The sequence below is a fragment of the Boleophthalmus pectinirostris genome, unplaced genomic scaffold (genome assembly GCF_026225935.1).
Source record: "Boleophthalmus pectinirostris isolate CB_2022bp ecotype Guang Dong unplaced genomic scaffold, ASM2622593v1 HiC_scaffold_23, whole genome shotgun sequence".
In the NCBI taxonomy this organism is placed as follows: domain Eukaryota; kingdom Metazoa; phylum Chordata; class Actinopteri; order Gobiiformes; family Gobiidae; genus Boleophthalmus; species Boleophthalmus pectinirostris.
Genome location: NW_026571207.1, coordinates 9014205 through 9039545, shown reverse-complemented (window position 1 = coordinate 9039545; position 25341 = coordinate 9014205). Strand labels below are relative to the sequence as shown.

The 25341-nt window shown below is 37.8% G+C and overlaps 1 protein-coding gene across 3 annotated transcripts in view; it reads right to left on the bottom strand.

Annotated features, from left to right (window-relative positions):
* Window positions 1-8130: 8130 nt before the first annotated feature.
* The window catches only part of elovl6 (ELOVL fatty acid elongase 6), a 30626-nt gene continuing 13415 nt past the window's right edge, over window positions 8131-25341 (bottom strand). For all 3 annotated transcript variants that reach the window (XM_055159338.1, XM_020917642.2, XM_055159337.1), the window contains 3 exons: window positions 13692-13823; window positions 13464-13615; window positions 8131-12064 (listed from right to left, as the gene is read on the bottom strand). In XM_055159338.1, coding sequence (XP_055015313.1) covers window positions 11625-12064; window positions 13464-13615; window positions 13692-13762 — 663 coding nt within the window. In that variant the 5' untranslated portion in view covers window positions 13763-13823 and the 3' untranslated portion in view covers window positions 8131-11624. The remainder of the gene's footprint in view (window positions 12065-13463; window positions 13616-13691; window positions 13824-25341) is intronic.

Sequence of the window (25341 nt, the reverse complement as noted above, 5' to 3'; positions counted from 1 at the left end):
CTCTAAACCCACAATGCACAAAACTTTCAAGTGCATATGACAGGTTTCAGTTTTTTGTTTTTTTTGGTTTTTTTCCCCCTTGTTTTGGTGGGACAGAAGTTCTAGTAAACATTTATCGTAGTTTTACATCAGTTAAATTCTAAAATGGGACACACATTGGTTGAGACGTTTGGTATAAATAGCCTAAAATTGTGAAAAGAGCGTCAAACATTGTGGACTTTTGTGTCATAATCTGAGGGCAGTGGCGGATGTGTTTTTTTTTTTTTTTTTTTTTTTGGGGGGGGGATTATAAATATATATTATTAATATATGTATTATATATAGGCTATATAGTGTTATAACGAATGCCAGAAACAGACAGTCATTTTGGTCTTATTGGCTGAACTATCAAAGCACAAAACACAGCCAAAAGCAAACTTGACGCAGCAGCACAAGATGATCCACCGCTCACGGCCAGCCCCAACAGTGTCAAAACTAAAATAAAGATAAGAGAATACGGTCACAACACATGGAATCAGTGCCGAACACCAGAGCAGCTCCATCGCACCCACTAGCTCATTTACGCACTATTTACCTGTGAGATTCCATCCTCAGACTTACCCAAAAATAACGAAAACAAGCCTCTTATCTTCTCCAGAGGACTGAAGCAGAGTGTTTCCTGGTTCTGTTTCCAAAAGTGTATTGTCCAATATGAAGAGATGAAACTGATCCAAATCCTGGTCCAGTCAGGTCCGTGACACGAGGTCCGGGAGCCAAGTGCACGAGCTGGTTGTAAAACGAGTCTTAATCCCACTTCCCACTTAAATCTGAAAGTTACACCTGTCCATATTAGCACTAGGGCACCTGTGCGCTATGCTCAGGTGAAACTTTTACACCGAGAAACAAGCGAGCAGAGGCGGACAGAGCAGCGAAGATGACCTCTTTCGGTGGAGGTCACGTGTTTCCGGTCTAGAGTGGAGCTCCACTTTCCCCACGTGTCTGCAGCCAGACCCTCTTGTGGCAGCGAGCGGGTCCTGGGTCCCGGCGGCGGGGCTCTCCTCGGGCTTTACCGTTGCTAAGGTCACTAGCCGCCATGTGCGAATCAGAATAAGAGCCGTAGTATCTCACTGCAGCCAGAAGCATTCATTCCAGCTTAATGCTTCTTTTCTTGCTTCGTTGAAGAGAATATATTTTACTCCCTAAGACTGTTCCTCGGACGTACTTTGACTTGAAGTTGAACTCTCCATAACTGTATAGCACACAGCTCTGTTGTTATCTATTCATTAGTCTGTAGTAGTAACATGCCGTCAGTGTGACAGTGTGTTAATGTTTATTCAGAACAGTCACGTGATTTCGTGGCTCACCCAAGACGTATTTTAGGGCTAATGTATTTTTTTATTTTTTTTTTTAATATACAATGTTATATACAATGGTATAAACAAAAACATTGCTGGAGGCTCAAGAGTTCATATGTTCACAGGGCTCAATATGCGCAACATCTTCATTAATGACACATTTACGCAGAGGGCTAATGGAACGTAATGGGCAGAAGCAACGTAATGACGTCAGAGTTCCTCAAAACTTCAGGCTTTTCCATAGAATCTCCATTAAGCCACTCCGACTCACATTCTAAACACATGACTCAAATAAAGTGATATGAGCACATTTAACGTGATAAAAATAAGTCTATGCAGATACATGTTCAATTTTAAACAAAATATTAAACATATAGCCTAAAACAAAATAACGACTCTCATCTCTTTTCATCTCATCTCTTTGGCTCGTCTGCGGACAACACGCCCGGGCTCACAGACAATTATTCAATAACTGAACACTCATGAGACAAAAGTACACACCTCAGCTAAAAAAAAGAATATTAAAAAGCTAAAAAGTTTATTGAGGTCTGGGTCAGCTGACTGGGGTAGGACAGGTTTATAACTTTTCAGAAAAAAAATAAAAATAAAACAATCAAGTCGGACTTAGTAAAGAAAACGTATTTAAAAATAAAGGACTGAGACTCAAAAGTGAAATCAAAGGAAAATTAAGTTTATTTGAAATTTCAGTAAATCACAAATCTGGTCACAGTCATCAAAAAAGAACACCTGGTCTACGGACAAAAAAAAAAAAAAAAAAAAGCAATGTATTTGTAACCGGGGATTTCAGTTAGTTCTTTGTGAATATTGTGAATCTGGAGGTCTGGTTCTTGTATTCTCCAGCAGATGGCGCCACTGCTCTGGGCGACGCGGGGTACTTGGTTCTTAGGTTTTCCTCTGTAAAACTCACTCAAAAGTCAAAAATTTAAAAGTATAAGTACAAGTACAAGTGCAACCTGTGGAAATTATGGTGTAAACATTTAATCTGACCCACATTTAGACCAGATCAGACCAACAGAGACCAGCAGTCTCCATAAACGTGACCCAAAGTTTAGAATATGACCCACTTTTGGACCAGTTTAGGCCTAAAACTAAAGCCTGTAACATAAAATCCTCAGCATATTCAGGCCTTGTTTTGAGATGATGATTCACACAGAAACGTCACCTACCTGAGTTAAAGTCTGCCTGGACAGACCAATAAAACAAAGAAAAAGTTAGAAACAAAATTACAAAACACTAGTGTATTTCAGCAAAACAGTTTTAAATTCACCTTTGGGTTTTTGGGGGAAAGCTGACTGAAGCCCAACCCAACCCAAAAAACAGAGAGTTTATGTAAACTCTTCCAGCAAGGTGCTCTGGATCAATTCTTTCATTCATTCCATATTTTGGAGCATAGCCTCTGATATAAGATTTTCCATTCTTCTTCTTAGTTCTTGGGTCCTTTTTAACTTCAGATGGAGGCAAACGTTAATTTTTCACTGGTCAGAAGCACTCTTTAGCTTCTATAGCAGTAGTAGATATCACAGAGCTGTTGTAAAAGGGTTAGACACCAACATATGGCAGAGATGTTTTAGCTTTAGCTGTTTTCAAATAAAATATAATAACATCTGCTACAGTTGTCACAGATGATTTTCATGTCTCACAGTTGCAAGACACAAAGTAGATTTAGCTTAGATTAACTATGAACTAATGAACAATGATAATAATAATAACTAGAAAAGACCTCCGCCAAGGACTACCCCCATTTTTTATATAAATTGCGATAAAATCAGTCTTCTGGATCAGATCCGGATCAGCCTTTGGAATATGAAAGAGGATCCCATTGTCCATCCCTGAGTCAAATTTCATGGGGTTTGGTCAATAATTAACCGAGATATTGAGAAACAAAATATTTGGTCCCCATTTACCACAATGTTAACTAAAATTTCAAAGTGATCCAGAATCCAGGATTTCTTCCGGATCACCCCCAAAATGAAATCAGTTCTTCCTTTTCACATTTCCAACAAATCCTGAAAATTTCATCAAAATCGGTCCATAACTTTTTGAGTTATGTTGCTAACAGACAAACAAACAAACAAACAAACAAACAAACAGACAAACGCCGGCAAAAACATAACCCCCTTGGCAGAGGTAATAATAAACTGACGCCTGTAGGAGGTGTTAGAGGACACCACCCAAACCTGCAAACACAAATGAAAAGTTAGAAACAAAATTACAAAATACTAGTGTAATTCAGTATTCAGTTTTATATTCACCTTTGGGTCTTCGACGGAAAGCTGACGGACGTTCAACCCAAAACACACAGTTCAGGTAAACTCTTCCAGCAAGGTGCTCTGAGTGCAGAACAATTTTCCTTAATTATGCACTTGTTTCAGTTCTATTATTACCAACCACCCCAAACCGAGAGTGTCTCAGTTTTTGAATTAGAAAATCTAGTCACATTAGTTATTCAGTTTCTCCAAATTTGGACCAGCCCACACCAAATGCAATACAAGGACCCAAAATCAAGTGCCACCTGTGGAACTTAAACATTAAAATCTGGTCCACATTTAGACCAGATCAACCCACAAGAGACCACACAGTCTCCATACAAGTGTGTTTAGAATATGACACATTTGGATCATTTTATCCCCAAATCTGAGCCATTCAAATCTTCAGCATTCAGATCTTGTTTTGAGAGGACACAAGGTAAAGAATAGAGGTTTTAGGATTTGAGGGTTACATCATGACCATTGGACGACTGGATGCATTTTGTATGGTTTTAAATGTCCAGGATAGATGAGAGATTTTTATTTTCCAAGTAGTTTTTTTTCCCATTTGAAACCTTTGATGACACCTTTCCACTTTTTGCATTGCACTTGTTTAAATTTGCATGTTTGAGTATTTTATGGCAGGTCCTGTTCCATCCTTTTATCGTTCATGTGTGGAAAGTGATCATTTAATTCCCACAAATGTACTATTCATTTCATTCTGTCATTATGTTCCAGTTCATTGACCCAAGCTTGGTGCACATTTATAAGCCTTTTCATTGCAATTTGTTACATTTGAAAAACACATTTTTCCCCCCAGTTTCACTCTTTTTGATAAATTACATTTTCACACATCAAAATATCTTGAGATTTTATTTGAGACACGTTTTGCTTTTGTTTCATGAGTTTTGTTTGTGGCATAATTTTATTGACAAAACCTTTTGCATTTTTTTTAAGGCCTTTCTGTAAGTTTCCTTTAACCAGACAGTTTCAGGACACAAGGCCGCACCTTCATGTTTCCTTTTATAATCCACCATCATGTGAGTGAGCCATCATTTAAAACACATCCACAGAGTGAAATAAATTTCTTTTCAACGAAAGCATCATGATCATTTGAAACTCATCACATCATCGCTTTATTTATCTCAATCCACTTTGCACATTGCAAAAACATGAATCAGAGCGCAGAACTCTGCACCAACAGCAGCAGCAGCAGCTTCATTCATCAAACATTTACAAACCAACACATTTAAATTATTATTGCATGATTCTAAACAAACAAGACTCACCTGGACTCGTAAGACTCACCTGGACTCGTAAGACTCACCTGGACTCCTCCGTGCTGTTTGTCGTGCTGATGGTGATCCACACCGCCTTGGTGCATGTAATTAATGGTCACGTTGTAAAATACAGACTATGCTTCGATGGTGAATAGTAAATTAGCTGAAAGTTAGTTGGCTTTGTCGAATTAGCTAAACTCCTGGTAAATTTCCACATTTCTTGGCAAAATATAAAATATGCAGTAGTTCTTGCTATGTACCAGCAGTTTCAATTATTGTTGAGACATTTTAAAAGTCACAAAGTGGTTTGCATTTGTAAAAATTGTTACATTAAAAGACCTCCGTGTACAGAGTTCACGTTCATTCTTTGGTTCACTGACTATATATATATATATATATATATATATATATATATATATATATATATATATATATATATATATATATATATATAAACACATATAAAGACATTTTATTTTCACTAGAGTCACATTATTCATGGTTCTTTTTTATTCATAGTTCATTTTAATGGTTGGCTGGATTAGATATGACATCACGTCTTAGAAAATGGAAATAGAAAAAGTATCCACCAGGGGGCAGCAGACAGCAGGGTTAGGGTGAGCTCCTGTCCCTCTGGTGAGTGTCCTGCACAACCACTTAGGCCCATGACCTTTGTCCCACTTAGAAAATGTCTTATAATTGATGAGCCTTGAATTATAGTGCAACATGAATCATTTATATGTTATATTCACTGCCCAATCCACGAGGTAAAACCTCACCACAATTTAAAAAATAGATTTTTTTTTTTTTTTAGTAAAAGTATGTTTTACTGAAAAAGTCCTCTAAACATATGCACTTTAAATTCCTATGTTTTTAACCCTAAACAATATTACATTTGTTTAACAAACATGCAATAAACTTGCAAAATCACAAATATCACAAGAACTCATCTTTCTGGTCAGGTAAATAAATGAGCAACTAGACAGATTGATAAATAGAGCTGAAAAAGTGTCTCAGCAATTGACCAGAGGTGAACCACAAGATTAAAAACCCTGTACCTGATTTTTACTGACTTAAAAACATGAAGAAAATGGCCTCATTCATTTTAAACAGTTTACAGAAGTCCACTGTCATTCCTCACTTAAGTCCTGAGCATTGTAGCAATGAGTTAAAAAGCAACTTTTACAACTTTCAGAGAACAACAACTAGCATGCTAACCACCTGATTATCAGACAATAAAACTCTTTATAATTCAGCGCAGACAGAACACAACAGACTTATTTTGACCTCAAGAACTGCTTACAATATATCTAATCATCAGGTACAGGACCTTTAATCTTTTTTATGTTAGTCTAAAGAACTATATGAAATAATGGCAGCTATTGTTTTGTAATGATTGTATGTTGTTTACAGAAATGTCAGGGTGCTTTTCAGACCAACAAGTGTGCTAAATACAGGTGACAGGGCAGGGTTTGACAAATGGTTCAAATGAAGAAAGGGAATGTAAGATGCATTAAAAAAAAGGTAATTACTTTATAAACAGTGTGGTGACTTCATTTGTTTTAATGGTTTGCAAGGAAATATTGCAGCCTATTTCTTCTTAATAAAAATATAAGCACAAGGTTACCCAGTAAAGACATTATGTATACAGTATATATTTTTAAATGGTTTATCGGTTATTGCCAGTATCGATGATATTGGTATCGGTCCGGCATACACCGCCCCAGTCTGTCTGTGATCATGTGTCATTTGTCTTTAGTGCATCAGATTTGTCTTTTTGAACAGACTCATGAATTTATGTACCAGATAAATACATTTCAACGTGACCTAAAATTGGTCCTTGCCATGGATTTAAAAAGCCTAATATTGATATTGGCGAAGATCGTTTATCAGCCACAGCAACAGGCCAATTATCAGATATTGGGAATGAGTCAAAAAAAGTTTAAAAAGCTGGTCAGAGTTGGTGTTCTCTGTCCACAGTTCAATTTGTACTTGTTTATGCACGTGGTGTTTAGGCATATTAACCATTTTCCAAGTTAACGTCATTTAGTTCGGTGGCTCTGCAGGTTATCTATGTCAGGTCATTCTCTGGTGGTGGACGTCCTCTTCTCCTCTTCCTCTTCTCCTCCTCTTCCATTGTAACCTTTGAGAAAGAGCTGCTCCACAATGAGGTCCAAACTGCAATGAAAGCCTGAAATACAAGGGAAGAAATAACAGATGACAGCGATTTTCTTTTTGTCTTTATACTGGGGCTGCCCTGAGAATAAAAATAAAAAAATTAAGAGTTATTCGCAATTATTGACACCATGACCAAACAAGAGTGAATTAATTTAAATTGTTAATTGTTACAATTCCTTAAACAAGGGAGGACAATTATTTTGACCCTCGGCATAAGTAAATTTCTGTGAAATATGGGTAGTAGTGGGTAGTAGTCTGTTTCTACACTTTAATACTTTCCAGCTGTCAAAATGCCCAGGTCTGCTCTAATATGTGACAGCTTTATGTGATAAACTTTCTGAATGATAAAGTACAGAAGACAGTTCATGGATGTGATGTTATTATACTTATATTATACTCCGTCATGTGCTCCCAGTGTTCAGTAAGAATGCATCTCAGCTACTATAGTTTTATTATTTTTTTGCCATAATGTGATGTTGCTGAAGATTCTAAGCAAAGTGATATCTTAAGACAAGCAGATGGCAAACATGAAATCCAACCTGAAAGTTACACAGTGCACCTTAAAAACAGTTCATATACTTTTAACAAAATAAAACAACACTATATGTAGAGTAACTGATAACTAATGGTCACGTTGTAAAATACAGGCTATGCTTAAACTTGTACAGTGAATTATAAATTGTCTTATTAAATCATTAAGCTGAGCTACCTGCACAAAACCGAGTTCATTCTACATTTCGAAATATTGCGATGTTCATTGTCATTAGAATCTCGTTGTTCATGGCTCTTTTTTTTTTTAGTTTTCATGGTTTCTTTTAATGGTTGGCTTAGGAAATGAGTGCAAAAGTATCCACCAAGGGGCTGAAGACAGTGGGTTAGGGTGAGCACCCGTCCCTTTGGTCCTGCACAGCCACTTAGGCCCATGTCCCTGCGACACGAATGATAAAAAGTCACATTTACATTTACTTTTTGGTGTAGGGTTAGGGTTAATTGATTAAAAAAAAAAAAAAAAAAAGCTTGTCCACAAATCACAAAATCACTCAGAATCAAAAAGTAAAGATAATCAAAGTCTTTCATTATGTAAGAAATTTATTTAATTTAACAACAATGACATTTATTGCACATTTGCTCTATAGGTGGAGGCGCAGGAACATAATTTAGCACAGTCTATGTCATATGTACACACAGTTATTGGACTTACAGAGCGTAGTGCCTATTTGAAATTCTGTGTGGACTTATTTTACATTGTGTGACTGAGTGAAGCCTAGATAGAAGCCCTTCTTTTGGTTTAAACATGGACATTTGTTCATTAACGGATTCATGCTCGGATAGGACACGTTCTAAAGATGTCCGTGCCCTCCACCAGACCTTCTGCGCTTTCAAAATGTCGCCGCAAGCTAAAAGTGAGCACCAAAAGAACATGTGTAAGCAATGTCAAGTTCCAAGACAAAACCACAATGTCACAATTTGCACTTTGTTCATACATGTAGCTTTTTCAGTGTTTTTTTTTTTTTTTTTTTTTTTTTACAGTAATACAGTGCAAATGTACGTGAGCACGACAGACAGTTAAGGATACATACAAGTTCAGTACAGCTACTTTGACAATAGCATGGTTTGGTTTTCATCTTAAAATGGTTCCGTTTCAGTCCTTCGCATCTACAGACTAGTCTATTTACTGAGGGGGACCTTAAAGCATCTATAAGTCAGAAAGTGTTTACGTATACTCAAGCCAACAAGCGGGGCAAAGGCTGGAGTTTTTGAAGTACCATAATTTCCTCCTTCGGCATAAAAACGGCAAACCCCGTAGTTTAAACAAGTTCCGAAATGTGATTCTTGTATTTGTTTGTCGAGTCTAATTCCAATGCTTGTCTGAAATCGGGCAGGCCTAAAGTGTGTCTATTCCTCGCAACTACCAATTCAAAGCCAAATATTCAAATTTGGTCAAATTTTTCATCACGTTTAGAGATTTAGCGATAGAGTTGTAAGAAACGTCACTTCCAAGTCCAAGTAAAAACTTCACAGCTGCTTTCTCGATTCGTTTTTGGTCCTTTTTCATCAAACAAGAGAAAATTACCTATGAAAAGCATGTGTTTAACCATGAATTCTATCAAATATATAAATAATGCAGTAACAATCTAGCCATTGTGCATATTACCTCCCTCATACAATTTCTGTCACAGTTATAACCATAGATCATGCTTATAAACTTATAAGCTTTAAACACCTGGAATCTCTTCTTTGCAAAATGTATCTATGCTATAAACAAAAAAAAAATGTAAACATGTTCATCGTTTTCAATCAGCTGATGAACTCGGAAGTGACATCACACCTAACAACTCTATGCAGTTTATGTGCAGTGTTTTTCGGACTATAAGTCACACTTTTTTCATGGTTTGGGTGGTCCTGCCACTTATATATAAAAAATTTCACAGACAGCAGTGAGAGGCTCTAGGCTTGTGTGTCAGTATCTGTTGCTCCCATTACTCCTGTACCACTGTCACTTGGCTCTACTGCACATGTCTCCTGCGGAAAGAGCCTCTGTCCTGTCTGTATCATGTCAGTCGATCGCACCATTACTTCTGTACCACTGAAAATTTTAAAATTTATAAAGACTGAACACAAACGCATCCAAAAGAAAATCATATTTTGCAGATAACAAGCTGCAAGCAGTGAAATATGTGAAAACTGTAAACAAGCAGCAGAATGAACAACCATGGTGTCACAAGTTTCAGTCATGTGCACCATGCGACTTTTCGAGAAATCACTGGATGGATCAAGAAAGCAGGGACTTCAGGGACAACCAAAACCATCCTGTCAGGATTCAGAAAGGCCAGAATAATTCTAACTGGAACTGATGCTGAGCAGAAGAGGAAGCGGCGCTCCGTTTACCTCCAGAGGTCGCGGAGTTGATCAGAAGTGACACAGAGGATGAAGAATTCAGTGGATTTAGTGATTTGGAGTGAGATCAATAGTTTGGTAATATGTGATGTTAACAGCCTGTTGTTCTCTGTTCTAATTATTATTATTACTATAACTTGCCTTTCAAGGTGAAATGTTGGTTCCTGGTCTCTGATTTTACAAAATAAATTTCCCCCAAAAAGTGAGACTTACAGTCTGGTGTGACTTATAGTCTGAAAAATACAGTAAGAGGAAGTGAACAACAACTGGATCACAAGTAAAATACTCAAAGTACAGGTAAACACAATCTGAAAACCTTTCAAAGTACAGTTGGCAATATCTGTAAAGGCAGGTTTCCCATCAGGCCCACAAGCAGAGACATGGTTTAGTTCATCTTTCATACACGTTGTCACTACACAACCTCGTCAGGATGAATAAGCCACTATGTAAACTAGCCTAGATGTTAAACAGACCTACGTTTTCTTGATATGCATATTATATTTAGAACCTATGACCTGAGAAAACATTGCCTTTTTGCAATGTAAGACACACAAATGCAGTGCCGCTCACCCCATCAGCTCATGGTTAGACAATAGACTAAGCCTTCAGTGTCTCAAACTACTCCACTGATTCTAAAAACACTAAAGACACACGCACAGGACAGATGACGCTACTGACTGTCAGCTTATCTTTACAAGTCCGTTTTATCAAGTGACAAGATGATGGCAAATGAAATATTCTAGTCTATCTATTCTCTTCATTTGTTTTTTTTTTGTTATCTTAAAAACTTGTTTTTCAAAGATTCAACATTAATTTATATAAGACCTTTTAATAATATGTAGATAGTTCGGCTACTTCGCAATTGTGGTTCTAGTTAGTTCGCTCCTTACCGTAGAGTGTCCTCACGTGCCCAGTTTGAAGAAGTTTTACCATGTGATACAAAAATGTTTAACTATTTCGATACTAGGAAATCGACTCGATACTCAATACTGATTCTGATACCACAATGATAATAAAAAACACTTTACACAACAGAACGTAATTTTTAACATAAAATAGTATTTTCTTCACCATGTCGCGTTATTTGTGTAATCCCTCAGTGGTCCAGGTAGGTTCCATAGTGGTCCATGGGTGTATGCTAGTCTATGTGCTCTTAAACTTGTTGCAAAACAGCTCAAAATGACTCTAAAACTCTTCAGCAAATGTTCATTTCTTTCCTGTGAATGTGACTTTTTTGGTATCGATCAAATGAGTATCTAATTTTAGTGTCAATTAGAATCAGATTTCCGATAATCAAGTGCAACGTAGTCACAATTTTACTGTTGTTGTAAAATTTCTCACTAGATTTCTGTCAGACGATTTAAGTATGATGTGCAGGTTTGCAAACTGGGAGTGTGTTGACAGTCTACAGTAAAAACAACTCAGACCTTGATACAAATATACCCTTTAAAACAAGTCATGATGGCTTTTTATCTTCATCCACCTATAGACTTCAGACTCTGTAGGCTTTACATCTGCGCATAAACAGCTCAAGCATTCCCTTCAAACCATTTTCTTCATATTATTTCTCAACTAAAACCATTGTTAAGAATTAAAGTCACTGGTCCCCTATCTCCTTATGGTCCCCGGTGGTCCCTTTCCTTCCCTGTTGTAAGCTATGGCATCATTTAGTCTTCTTTCTTGGCGATTGTGGACATTTTCTTGGACTTGGTCATGTAGGCCTCGTAGAAGAACTGCACGAAGAGCACAAAGTAGCTGAGGTACATGAGTGAAGACCAGACGATGTTCTGCATGTGGGAGGGGCACTCTTGGCCCTGTTGCATCCACGAGTAGACCAGGTAGTTGACCACGCAGCCCATCAGCATCTGGGTGATTTGGGTGAGGGTGATGAACATGGCGAACTTGCGGGAGACCTTGAAGCCGGCAGCTCTCAGGGCGTAGTAGGAGTACATGACGGCGTGCACCAGGTAGTTCATAGTCATAAACCAGCCCCCCCCGGCCACCATGTCCTTGTAGGAGTACCAGGAGTAGAGCAGCACCGTGATGTGGTGGTACCAGTGCAGGAAGATCAGCTTCTGCTTACGGAGGACGATGAACAGAGTGTCACCTGTGAGCACACACACAGACTTTAAAACAGTGTACTTTATAGAACACATGAAATATAGGCATGAGTTAAAGTAGAAAAGAAATGTGTGTAAAAGTCTTATTGTTGTTTGTAATACTGTATTTTTCAGACTATTTGTACTTTTCATGGTTTGGGTGGTCCTGCGACTTATATATTAAAATGTTCACACTGACAGATATGAGAGGGTGCTCTAGGCTTGTGTGTCAGTATCTGCTACTCCCCATTACTCCTGTACCACTGTCACTTGGCTCTATTGCGCATGTCTCCTGCAGAAAGAGCCTCTGTCTTGTCTATATCATGTCAGTCGATCGCACTATCATTTCTGTACCACTGAAAATTGAAACAAACTTATGAAGACAACTGAGAAAACTGAACACAAATGCCCCCAAAAAGAAAATCAGTTTCCAAAAAAGGTAATCGAGCAGCAGAAAGAGTTTGGAATGAGCCAGAAACTTGTGACAACCGGGAAGGTGCACCATGCAACTTTCTTGAGAGTCATTGGATGGATCGACAAAGCCTGGACTTCAGTGACAAGTGAAACCATTGTGTCAAGATTCAGAAAGGCCGGAATAATTCGTTCAATTTACCTCTGGAAGTCAAGTTGCTTAGAAGTGACACCGAGGATGAAGAATTCAATGGATTTAGTAATTTGGAGTGAGATTGAGAGTTTGGTAAACTTATGATGTTTATGCTATAGTTATAGTAATAACAATAGAATAGAGAACAACAGGCTGTTGACATAACATAATAACATATGAACAGTTATTCAGATAACTTGCTTTTCAAGATGAAATGTCAGTTTATGGTCTCCAATTTTATGAAATTAATTTCTCCCAAAAAAGTGCAACTTATAGTCAGAAAAATACGGTACATCAGTATAGATAAGTAGGTTGTGTATTGTGTTAGGACTGCTTCTTTTGGCTAAATAATTGGAGCCTTTGAGATGTGATACTAATTATGCCAAATCAATGAGACATTTGAACGTGATTGGAATATATTGTGCTGCCCTGGTACAAAAATATATTCTGGTAAAGAAAAACTGCATCTTCTGAATGTTGTCTAAAGAAGTGCATGTTAGCATAGTAGTTGTCATCCCAGCAAAACTCTGGTCTCAGTGTTGTGAAAAGCGCTTATAAACTCATTGTGATGAATAATTAGAATTGGATAAGGTAAATTAGGATTAACTGTGGACCACTGCAAACCATTCATAATGAACCATTTAAGACAGCAAAAATCTGGTACAGCGCCTGACAGGAAACAAGAAATGCACTTGTATCACGTTCTTTACTGTAAGAAAAAGAGCCTATTGTGTGTTCTGTTCCTGTGTTAAACATAAATGACACACGATAAACAATATCAAATGCATTCTGAATGCACTTACCGAGCTCTGGGGCTTTACTAAGAACAAAGGCATAAGCCCAGAACTTGCTGACTGGTCCATTATAGAAGCTTTGGTCACAGACAGACTGTTTTAGCCCTTTGGTCATCAGGATGAAGGTCATATAGCTCCCTGTACGGATGGCACCAAATATACTGCACGAGAGGAGACATTTTAGCTGAAAAGGCTCAATAAAACCGATATTACAGGATTTATTCAAGCAGAGGTTACCTGAAAACGGCAAGTGTGAGGGACCATAGCACCAGAGGTTTTCTCAGCTCAAACTTCTCCCTTTGCTTCATGACATGGCGACCTCCCAAGATAAAGGCAGCGTACAGAGCCGAGAACAGAAATGATTTCTTCCTGTACAGACAAAAAACAGAATATGTATTATTAAACAGTGTAATACATTTGAATAGGTCTTACACTGATGATTGATTTGACCTTGACATAGCCTTGGCAAAACGGAGGGATTTGTTGATTTAAAAGGCCCAGTACCTGATTTGTTTCCATGTATTTGAGCAAATTGTCTCGTCCCAGTTCAGATATTTTGTATAAGATAAAAATGCCTGCTGTGTCTTTCTAATTCAGGCATGTCCAAACTATGGCCCGTGGGCTAAATGTGGCCCTCAGACAAATTTTTCTTGGCCTTCAGGCTTCCAGGTGAATTGGTCCAAATTACCTTGCATCAATGAAAAATTAACTTTTACTGCAAGTTTTTTTTATTTTTTTATTTACCTTGATAAAACTAATATTTAATATTTAGTGTGTGGTTTTGAGGATCTTAAGCATGAATAAAGACTGATGGCTCATTCTAACGTGTTAAACACACACATTTCAATGATTCACTGTATTGAGCTTCAGTCTATGGCCCTCGATCGGCCCTCTGCTTCGTCTGTGTTTAGATATGTGGCCCTTGTTAAAAAAAGTTTGGATACCCCTGGTCTAATTGGTTAGTAAATCATGTATTATTTGTGGTAAGTGCTTAGTTTTTAGTTCACTCTCACCCAGCATATGAAGTTTCTGTACCCTTTTCCCGAGGCGTTCGAGCTAAATTTGTCATGCCCCAGGACAGATATAATGTTTAAGCAACTCTTGAGGTCAAAATCGAACTAGAAAGCATGTTATTACCTCTCAAAGTTTTGAAAAGCCCTTATAAAATCATCACAGTGAATAATTAAGATGTTTAGAATGCATAAGGTAAGAGAGGAATAACTTTGGACCACTGCGAACTGTTATGAAATGATCTAGTTCTGTTTTGCACATTTTTAAGGCAGTAAAAATCAGGTACAGCAGCTTTAATGCTGTCAGAGAACACCACTGGACCACATAAAGAGGAGTTGTTGTGCTGAAGCATCGGCTGGCACGACAGAATCTCTCGTTTCCCAGTGCTGAGCCTAATTAAAAAGTGCAGGTGGTCTGACTTGACAGATTGGATGCTGAATAAGCCCGAGCCAACACTGGGGAATACCACTTTGAAGCACAACAGCAAAACTGCATTTGGTCATAAGGCAAAGTCATTGAGAGACTGAAAAACAGATCTGAGGCAAAGCACAGCTTGTAATAAAAGAGCTGCAAGATTAAGTGCAAACTAATCACACAAAAACTGCAGTTATATTAAGGTAACGCGTGGATGGACAAAACATACCATTCATTAAAAAAAAGTCAAATTTAACATGACAATATAAAATAATGTCTTTCAGTATCTTGGTTGAGGTTCAAGTATCGTGTCTTTAAAAGGTGCATTACGTAGCTCCACTAGCTTGTTTACAAATTATTGCTTTGTCTAGAATGTTCCACAGTCAGGGTTTCCACTTTTTTCACTGACAAAATTACAAAACTTCCCCATGACTAAAGTGAATTTTCCATGACGTTACGGCACCCTACATGTGTAGAATTGAATGGTGGACTCTTATAAGTATTTGGGAACTGTGTTTGATTCCTCCCTAAGGTTTGAGAAGAACACTGAGCAAATTATCAAACGAGAGCAGCGGGTTCACTTGATGCGGAAGCTCAGCTCTTTTGATGTGTTGCCTAACATTTTAAATAATTTTATCAATCCTTTATCAAAAGTTTGCCGACCTTTTATTTGTTAGTTTTATGGTTATCTGTGAAGGACAAGAACAGTCTGAACCAGTTAGTAAAAGTGTGCGGCAAAATCAGTGGTGTTCAGATGGAGGATTTGGCCTTTGTGTGGAGAGAGACATCGGGTGCTCCAAAAGACTAAGGCCACACTGAGCCAGACTAGCCATGTACTGCACTCACAGTTCGTGCAAATGCCCTCTGGGAGGTGATATGTCACCCCACAGCAAAAGACCAACCGCTACGCCAAATCTTTTATTCCTTTTGCCATAAAGCTTTAAAATGGGAAGTGAATTGCTATTGTGTCCCTGATGCACTGAGGTTTGAATGTATGGTGTCCGTTTTCTTTTTTTTAATTTATAGATTGTGCACGACCAGAGATGTGCAAACTGGATTGCCCTTTGGGATTAATAAAGCTGTTGATTGATTGATACTAAATATGAAATGTTAACACTTTCCACTCACCTTATGGTTTGGTATTATAGTTTTTTAACATTCAAAATACTGTCAATGCATTTATTGTCGTCTCTTTTAAACAAAAGGCACATACATTCAGAAATAATCATAATAGCCTAATGATAACTTAACAGAAAGCTGTAGTTGCGTGAAAGAGATACTAAAATTCCATGATTACCATGATCGTGGGAACCCTGCACAGTATGGCATTAAATGATCTTTCATTTATTCAATTACTGGTATTTTTATTGCTAAAATAAGACAAAAAAACATCAATTTTTACTGGCCTGGAGGCTTCTCTCCATGGAGATTGGCATTCTTCTGAATATAAACAACATAGATGAATGCAATACTTAAAAAAATTCTAAACAAAGCATCTCAAGTAGGAGACTTTTTCTTTCTTTTGGGATGGACATTTCTAGGCAAAGGGCACCACTGACAATATAAACAAACATCACAAAAATATCCTTATTTTGATGTTGCATTATTAGTAGGGATATAACGATGTCCAATTCTCTCGATACGATATTTCTACAATATCTATGCAGCGGTACGATATTTATTACGATATTTTAAGGAGGCTTACAAAACTGAATATGCTACTTTTCTTTCAAAGTCCAAATAATTAAGATTTAAAAGTGCTTAATAACAGCAATTTAATCATGTAGACTAAGTTGAAACAAAGCAAAGGATCATGGGATATGTAGTTCTGTGTTTTTAGTTAATGCTGCACCATAACAATGGATTAAAGAAAAAGAAACTTATAATTCGATATATTGTGATGTATAGTGACGATGTTATTGTGAGACCTTTGACGGTACGATATCACAATATTTGGGTTAATGATACATGCCTAATTATTAGATCTACATAACTACACATAGAGCTAATTTTGTATAACTCCAAAACAGCAATTGTATTATTATCCCCTTGCGTTTCCCACTGGTTCGTCAAGATATACTGTACAAACCAAAAAATACAGATTCACTTTCTGGGTTGAGAAATTACACAAAATCCACGACATAAAAGACCCCGCATTCCAGGCCGTCTTTCTGAGCACACAAAATCTTACACAGACAGATTATGACAGTTCAGATGCATCAAAAGCCCACTGTCTGCGAAGAAAAGAAGCGTTTGAGGAAGCCACGGATGGAATGAGACCACCTCCGCTCAGAGCAGAGGACAGAGGAGGGGAGCTGCCTCAGGAGCCAGCCAATGGGACTTCAGTATGGAGGGGGGGGGGCGCCTACAGTGGACATTATAGCACCCATTCGTATGGAAAGGTCAAAAGGTCACACACTTCAACCTGGGACGCCGGGGGCTATAGCGCACCAGCTGGCGTGATAAAAGTGGAATAATCATATGAAGCAGTGAACACAGTGTGACAAAGCTAGTTTATGTAGAATTAGTTTAAAATGTTGGCAATGAATTTTCTTCAGAGTTTGAAATTAAATTTAAAAATCATTTGCTGACAGCAGAGGGAGATACGCAACATTAATGTGTCAAGTAAAAAACAGCAAAAAATAACTAACCAGAATAAAAATAACCTTGCAGTTGCATCCTCCAAACTTGTATGGTTAATTTGACAGTTTATTCACATTGATGCTCAACCACAATATTTAGAAGCGTGATTTTTTTGCCTTAATTTCTGAATAATATGGGTGAATGAGACACACGTTCCACAAGACGATTTGGTGGTCCATGAGAAATAGACAAAATGAGATTTTAACATCATTGATTAAAATATAAATTGTGCAATTCACTTCCTAAATGCGGCCTTACGTTTTTTTATTTATTTGATTTCATATTTTTGTGGCCATTCTTGTTCTTTTTGGAATAATGAGAGATTTAATTCACCAACATGTAACCATTTTTGATCCAATCCAAATGTAAACACCTGAGGAAGAAATCTAAAGATAATTTTTTCTCACGTGTACATCTTGTGTCTTTTGAGATCTTGCGGTGTCTAGTGCGGCCGAGATCTTGATATGAAGAAAAAAATTGCATACAAGGACAAAGTCAAGTTTTCCGACCACTTTCATCGCCCAGTCCATGTTCTAATAGTTGCTTATGCTGTTTCCAGAATGAGAACAGGTAGCGGGATCCAGAGCGACTGCAGGGAGGGGCCCGGCTGGAGCCAATGTCCAGGAATCCATTTGAGACATGGGTGTGAATTCACAGAACCGCTCCATACTCTGGACACGTTTGTAGGGTTTGGGTTACCTACCTCCATGCCCTCGCTACGGTCAAAACATAGACAGGTCCTGCTGATATTTGCTCCCAGTAACAGCTTTTGAAATATTTTTTGCCAATGCCGTGGTCTGGAAGGTACAAGCATCCAATGTAACAGACACAATTCAGACCACAATATACACACTGCTAAAATATAAATGCTAAAGTATATTCTGAATGTTTTTAAATGGGATCATTTTAAAAACCTGAATAGATAAATGTAATACAGTATGTCATGGCCTCAGAAATATTGTGCACATTTATTGTAGGTCAACTTCAGAAAACATTTTGTCTTCTTTTTAATCCATCAATTCCAACATCTCTCCAATTCTCATCGCAGAGATATTATACACATTTAGGCATGCAAATAGCAAATGTGATAATTTTTTATTCAATCGCAAAACTCGAAAATCAGTAGTTTTTTAGCGTTTGCAGACCAAAGTGATTCTTTTGTGGCCTCTCACATGTGACAGCTACCAGATAGCCCTCCTGTAGCATTAAAAGCAAATTATTTTAGAGTAGTGCTGTGATACTAAAACTCGATTTTGATTTTAAGAAATAGGCAAGTGGTATCAGTCAGTATTAAGTAGGGCTGGGTATCATTAAGAAGTTGCCGATTTGATACATATCCCGATACACAGGCCACGATACGATACATATCTCAATACAATGCAATTTTGTTTCGATAAGATATATATAAAAATGTATTTGATATGGTTCAGTAAAATATAATGGCTACATGATGGCTGTGATTCTAAAACTCTTTGTTAAACTACTTCTTGTGCAAAGTTCATAATGAAAAACACCCATTTAATGAATAATCATCAAAACAGAGAAAATGTCAAATGTGTCACATAAATGAGTTTCCTTCCTCTGAACAAGCAACAAAACTGTAGCGCTGTAACAAAATAATTTAGTAAAATATACCAAAAAATATTCTTTGGCGATATATCGATACAGCAGCCCAGATATTGATACTGTATCATCACATTAGGCGACACAATATATTGATATTTCGATATTTTTTGAACAACCCGAGTTTCAATACTAGTTTTCCTATCGATTGTTATCCAGTTTTCAATACTTTTGACAACCTGATTTGGATAGAATCTAATAAAATAGTTTTGTGTTAACTGACTCTGACAAAATGACCTTTGATATAAAAAAACACATCTTTTTTGACAGGAAAAATATTTTATAAAAACACAAGTATTAACATTGGAGGGGAAAAAAACTGTTGTTCTTTTGCCTTGCCTTAACCACATCCAGTCTTGTTACTAAAATGACTTCCATCTTATCTCCAGCCATCTTCCACCCCTCAGTCTGCTGCCTTGCACTAATAAAATAAATCTGCTCTAACATCTAATACAATCAGTCTGAAATGACATTATTCTAAGTGGGTGGTGGCTCACTCTCTCTGCTTCCATATCTGAGCGCATTTACTTTCATATCTCTGGTAATTCTGCGAAAAACTCAACAATAGCCTCCACTCCTAATGTCAACAGTTAATATTGACCGACGTGACTGCCATGCTGGTGACTCGTATCGTGAAAGAGATGTAGGACGTCCGGCCGCGCCCCTCCCCCGCGTATAGTGTGAGGATTAGCGTTTGCGTTAGCCGTTCCGCTCCTCTGGGTCTCACCTGTTGCGTAACGGCGAGGATGAGTCGGCAAAGCTGTGCAAGGTGCCGCTGTGTCAATGCCTCGCCTTTAAGTGTGTACAAACAAAGCCGACAGTCATAACACGTGCATGGAGAGAATGTCACAATACTACTATTGGGAGAGAAATATAGTACAGGGTGTCCCCAAAAATTTATATCATTTCTCAGGTCAACAATTTTAGCAATTCTTGTTGAAATTACCTACATTTTTTACAGAATGTACAGAAACAGATCAAAATTTAATATTTTAATGTTTTATTTTTGTTTGGTTTTCAAGTTGAGCTGTTCACTCCCAAAGAAGTTATTTTGCGTCTTGGAATCTGCTCGAACACAAAGACTGTGCAGCGTGCCTTCAATGCAAAATTTGGAAAAACTGCAGAACTGTAGAAAGCCACTTCTGCAGGACTAAAGGGTCTGGTAGACCACCATCAACATCAGGAGAGAAGGTCAAGCAAGTTTGTGAAAAACTCTCACAAAGCCCCAATAAGTCCGTAAGGAGAAGTTTGGAAACCCAGATTCTTCAAATGCGAGTTTGGCGCACCAGATCCTTTAGCCATAAGCAGCCTTCCTCTTTAAATATTTGGTATCAAGTCCAAATTTGTTTGCCAGTTGGTGCAGTTTTTCCAAATTTTGCACTGAAGGCTGCACAGTCTTGGGTGACTGTGTGCAAGCAGATTCCAAGACACAAAATTACTTTTACTCTTTGGGAGTAAACAGCTCAACCTGAAAACAGAACAAAAATAAAACATTAAATATAAAATCTTGATCTGTTTTTATACATTCTGTGAAAATTTTAGGTAATTTCAACAAGAAAAAAGCAAAATTAAATCAAAATTTTTTGAGACACCCTGTTTAATTGGAGGCAAGGGCTGACTAAACAAATCGATACCAAGATACTACAAGAAGGTAACAACTAGCCTGCTAACAGCACACTTAAGAACCACTAAAACAATATATTATTAGGCCAAAACTAATTTCACATTATTACATGTAAAATAAAAATAAATCAGGTAGAGATCCTTTAAAAAGGTGCATTTCGTAACTTTTTCTGGTGGAGGGTCCATCAAAACCAAACCAGACCAAGTTACAGGTCTGTGGAGAGGCGATCCCGCTCACAGGCAGAATGTATGTTTTTCTGTGCATTTCTGAGCTTAAACACACCTATAATTTAGTAACTGCAAAGTACTGTGTTTAATGTCATACTGTTGAACATTCTAGGCAGAGATAGCAATGACCTATCACCAAAAACAAGCAGCTGACGAAATCTCCACCAGAAAAGTTACACAATGCACCTTTAAAGATAGTCATTTTGTGTTGAAATAATGTATTTAATATTATTAAAACCAGTATTGAGTAACAAGCATTTTTCTTGGTATCAAAAGTGAATGTGAAATTTTAGTATTGCGAGAACACTACAGACAATAATATGTGTTAAAGAGTTTTTCAAATGCTGTATAAATGATTTGTCTTATTTTATCAAAGGGTATTTCTCACGAGAAAACCAACTTCTCATTAGCCGTTATCTTCTGCAAGGACAGTCCTCCCTACGCACATCCCTCCCTACACCTCAGCAGCTGGCACACACACACACACACACACACACACAATACACACCTTTATTCTCTGTGTTTTTTACTGTGATAGAAAAAATTTAACCGCCCATTCATTCTTGTAACCTGTGTGATTCAATAAATACATCCTTGACGTTGGACGGTGGTTCTTCGGCAGTTTAAGGGAGCTGTAGCAGCGCCTCTGTCCCTCGCGGCGAGTAAAAACCCTGAATTCTGCCTTCTGAGTTTCTTTGTGTTAATATCTGTTATTTTCTGACAATATGTGATAATATTCAAGTCCATTTCATGACACTGTAAACCTGACAAATAAGGAATATCCGTTATATTCTCTTCAAAACAATAAGTAGGCAGGATGGTAGGGGAGGGGGCAAGTCAACACAATACAGCCTTGAGCAAATAACCAACCACAAAGGTAATATGACTCCTTTCTCTGGGGATTATTGCTGCTTAAGTACCGCTAAAAACCTACAGCTTGTGTTCGAAGTGTCCCGCTGCTATAATCGGCATTAAGCATCAAACATGTCAACAGCAGAACAATGGACGGCTTCAACCACCAGGGTTTGGTTCACCATTCTGAGGCAGGCAAAGGCCAACAACACAATGTACACATCAGACACAAGCAGACATTGACAAACAACAAGCCGTCTCCACGTGTGAACGGCATTGTCAAACAGTGTCAGCATCTACACAGAAAGGCCATACGGACGAGAAAAGACACAGGAGGCTACAGCAAGTCAACAAATCTGTATACAGACAAGTGAATTTTTAAATCTAAGAGGAACTAGATCAACAATGAGCAAGACTTTTTTTTCTTCATTTTGCATGGTTTATTGCATTGAAAAACAAATATGTAAGCAGGGTTGCTTCTCCACAAACTTGACTCTTATTTGGCCTCCTCATTTTTGTTTCCATGGAAATAGTGTTGCTTTGCCTACACATGTTCCACAGTAAGGCATAAAATGTATGTTCAGGAAGAATGTTCTGACAGTTAAATTATCTATTACCATAGAATCATGCAACCTCCAGAAAGTGGTTTTACCGGCTTGTCAAAGCCTGACCTCCTCAGATCCCAGAAGCTAGCAGGGCTGGGCCTGGTTAATCTGTATCATTCCTTCATTCGTTTTTCAAAATAAAACCAAAAAAAATATTTTCTTCATTATTTGTCTCAAAAACCAAAATGGAAAAAAAAGAAAACAGATAGTGATTTGTTTTTTCAGTTTTCGAATTTGTGTTTAAACGAATAATGGAAAAAAACATTTCCGTGACTTAAACTGCGATGTCGAACTTTTGCGCCACATACGGACTGAACCAGAACTGAACCAGAACTAAACCAGGACTAAACCAAAACTTAGTCCTGTTTTAGTCCTAGTTCAGTCCTGGGATCAGTCCTGGGATCAAGTCCGTATGCGGCTCAAAATTCCGGCATCACAGTTTAAGTCACGGAAACAGGAAACAGCCGTTATCCGTTTTTTCCATTTTTCATTTAAACACAAAATCGAAAAATAAAAAAATTAATCATTGATCAGTCTTTTGATTTTGGTTGTAGAAAATAGTTGTTTTAATAATTAATTAATAATGCACTGTAAAGAGCTTTACTTGTCTTGAAAGGTGCTACATAAATCCAAATGATTAAACTAACAATTAAATGATAAAATTACAGAGTTACTTTAATGGTGGACTATACTAGGCCAAGTATTTTTTTGCAATAAAAACGCCTGCAATAGAACAGACAACAGAACTCTGATTAATGCCTGATACACAAGTTTAATGCCATACAGTGGAACATTCCAGGCGAAACAATAACATGGCCATGGAGACAAGCTAATGACATCAGGGGTGTCAAACTCAAATTCACAGAGGGCCAAAATTAAAAACTGGGACTAAGTCATGGGCCAAACTAAATATTTATTGAAAAATTTCAGCAACATCTGCATTTTCTCCTCTTTCAAGATATGTAGTGTTCATCCTTTTCTTATTAAAATAAATGTTTAATAATAGGTGCTTAAACATTGAAGCTAGAACAAGCAAAATATAAAATAATAACATTTTAAACAAATAATGTCTCTCTAGCCTATCTGTAGCTTTTGAACTCCTCTTAAATTTATTTTTTGTTCACAAGCCAGCAACCAGTCAAAAATAACAACTTACTTCAATGAAAATCCAATCTTTCAACAATGAACAGTCAAAAATCATTAAGAAAACATTCATCCGAGCTAAAGCTAGACTATGACTTACTCTGATGCACATGGGTCCAAAGCAGATACAAACATTTGGCATCTCTTCTTGGATACAAGTTCATAGTAGTAGTAGTAGTCCGTAGTTGTAGTAGTAGTAGTAGTAGTTGTCCGTAGTTGTAGTAGTAGCAGTAGTAGTAGTAGTAGCAGTCGTCCATAGTTGTAGTAGTCGTCTGTAGTAGTCGTCGTCCCTAGTAGTAGTAGTGCATGAGCCATACCGGCGGGCCAGGTCTAATACATATTTGATATGATCTCGCGGGCCAAATATAATTATATTGTGGCCTGAATTTGGCCCCCGGGCCTGAGTTTGACATGTCTGAAATTCATCATACACAAGACTATGATGTTCACATTAGGGATGGGCATTCGATGAAATTTTCTTAATCGATTGTCAGACGAATTTACGATCGATTATCGATTTATCATTAACGTTTTTATATTAAAATGATCATCATTATTATTTTCTGCACTACTAATCTGCATAAATAAATTCAACTTTACGACATATAAACCGTAACGACTCTAGAGCCACATCAGCCCGTTTGACAATATAATGTGTTTAATGTGCAAGTCTCACAGAAACAAAATGTAAAACCGCATGGCTAATTCGCATAAACTAAGCAAAGAAAAAAACTTCTGTCAGACTGAAGGACATGACTCAGTGGAATACAGGTTAGTGTGACCATATTTGCGTTTGTCAAAACCAGGACACCGTTCGGGAGGTGGGAGGTGGGGCCTCTTCATCGACGTTGCGCTATTCTCACCTGGCAAAACTTTTTCCCACTGGACACCGAAACATATGTGCTGCTTTGTACACTGTGCACATGGACTCACACTTGTCCTGACTAGAACGGAAAGCGTGGAATTTCTTGTACAAATCATCGTTAAATACGCATTTGCGCTTCGGCGTGTTGCAGGCGGACCGACTGTTTGTGTTCGCTCGCTCCTTCTGAGTGCAGAGAGCTACATGTACGGACCCCTGTTTGGTCACGCTACACACAGCAACTTACATTTGGTTTGTCGATTAAAATGAACGTAATCGATGAAATTCTTAATGATCAATTATCATGCCCATCCCTAGTTCACATTAAGACAGGAAATGCTCTCAATTATTTCTATGGTTGTGGCCCACTTTACAGCCGCACCATTCTTGACAAGATGAACTGTCTGACAAACATTTGGCCTGGGGGGGTGGGTCGCCCAGTCAGGTCCCATCAGCATCACAGAGAGACGCCCTACATAACCAATCCAATCCATGTCCAGGCCGCATTTGCTGAAGGCCGTTTCAGACTATCAGATGAAAAGTTTATGACTTTGATGTGTTAAAATGTGTACAGTCATTTAGTCCTCGCAAGATAACACGTGTAGCATTCTGTACCATCTATCAATCTCCATGTTATCTTTGGTGCAGCAGTGGCGTAGTCCTTTGACTTCTGACCAGAGGTGTGCCCGTTGCATATTTTATCGGAATTTGAGTTGACGCCATTATCAAATCTCTGGGGACATAGTACTTTCTTTTATATTGCCATGCAGACTCATATCTGTGTTCATAGTGGTTAATGGGCGTATACTAATCTATTTGCTCTTATAGTTGTAGTGACGATCATTCTAAAGTATTCAGGAAAGGTTCATTTCTGTCCTGTGAA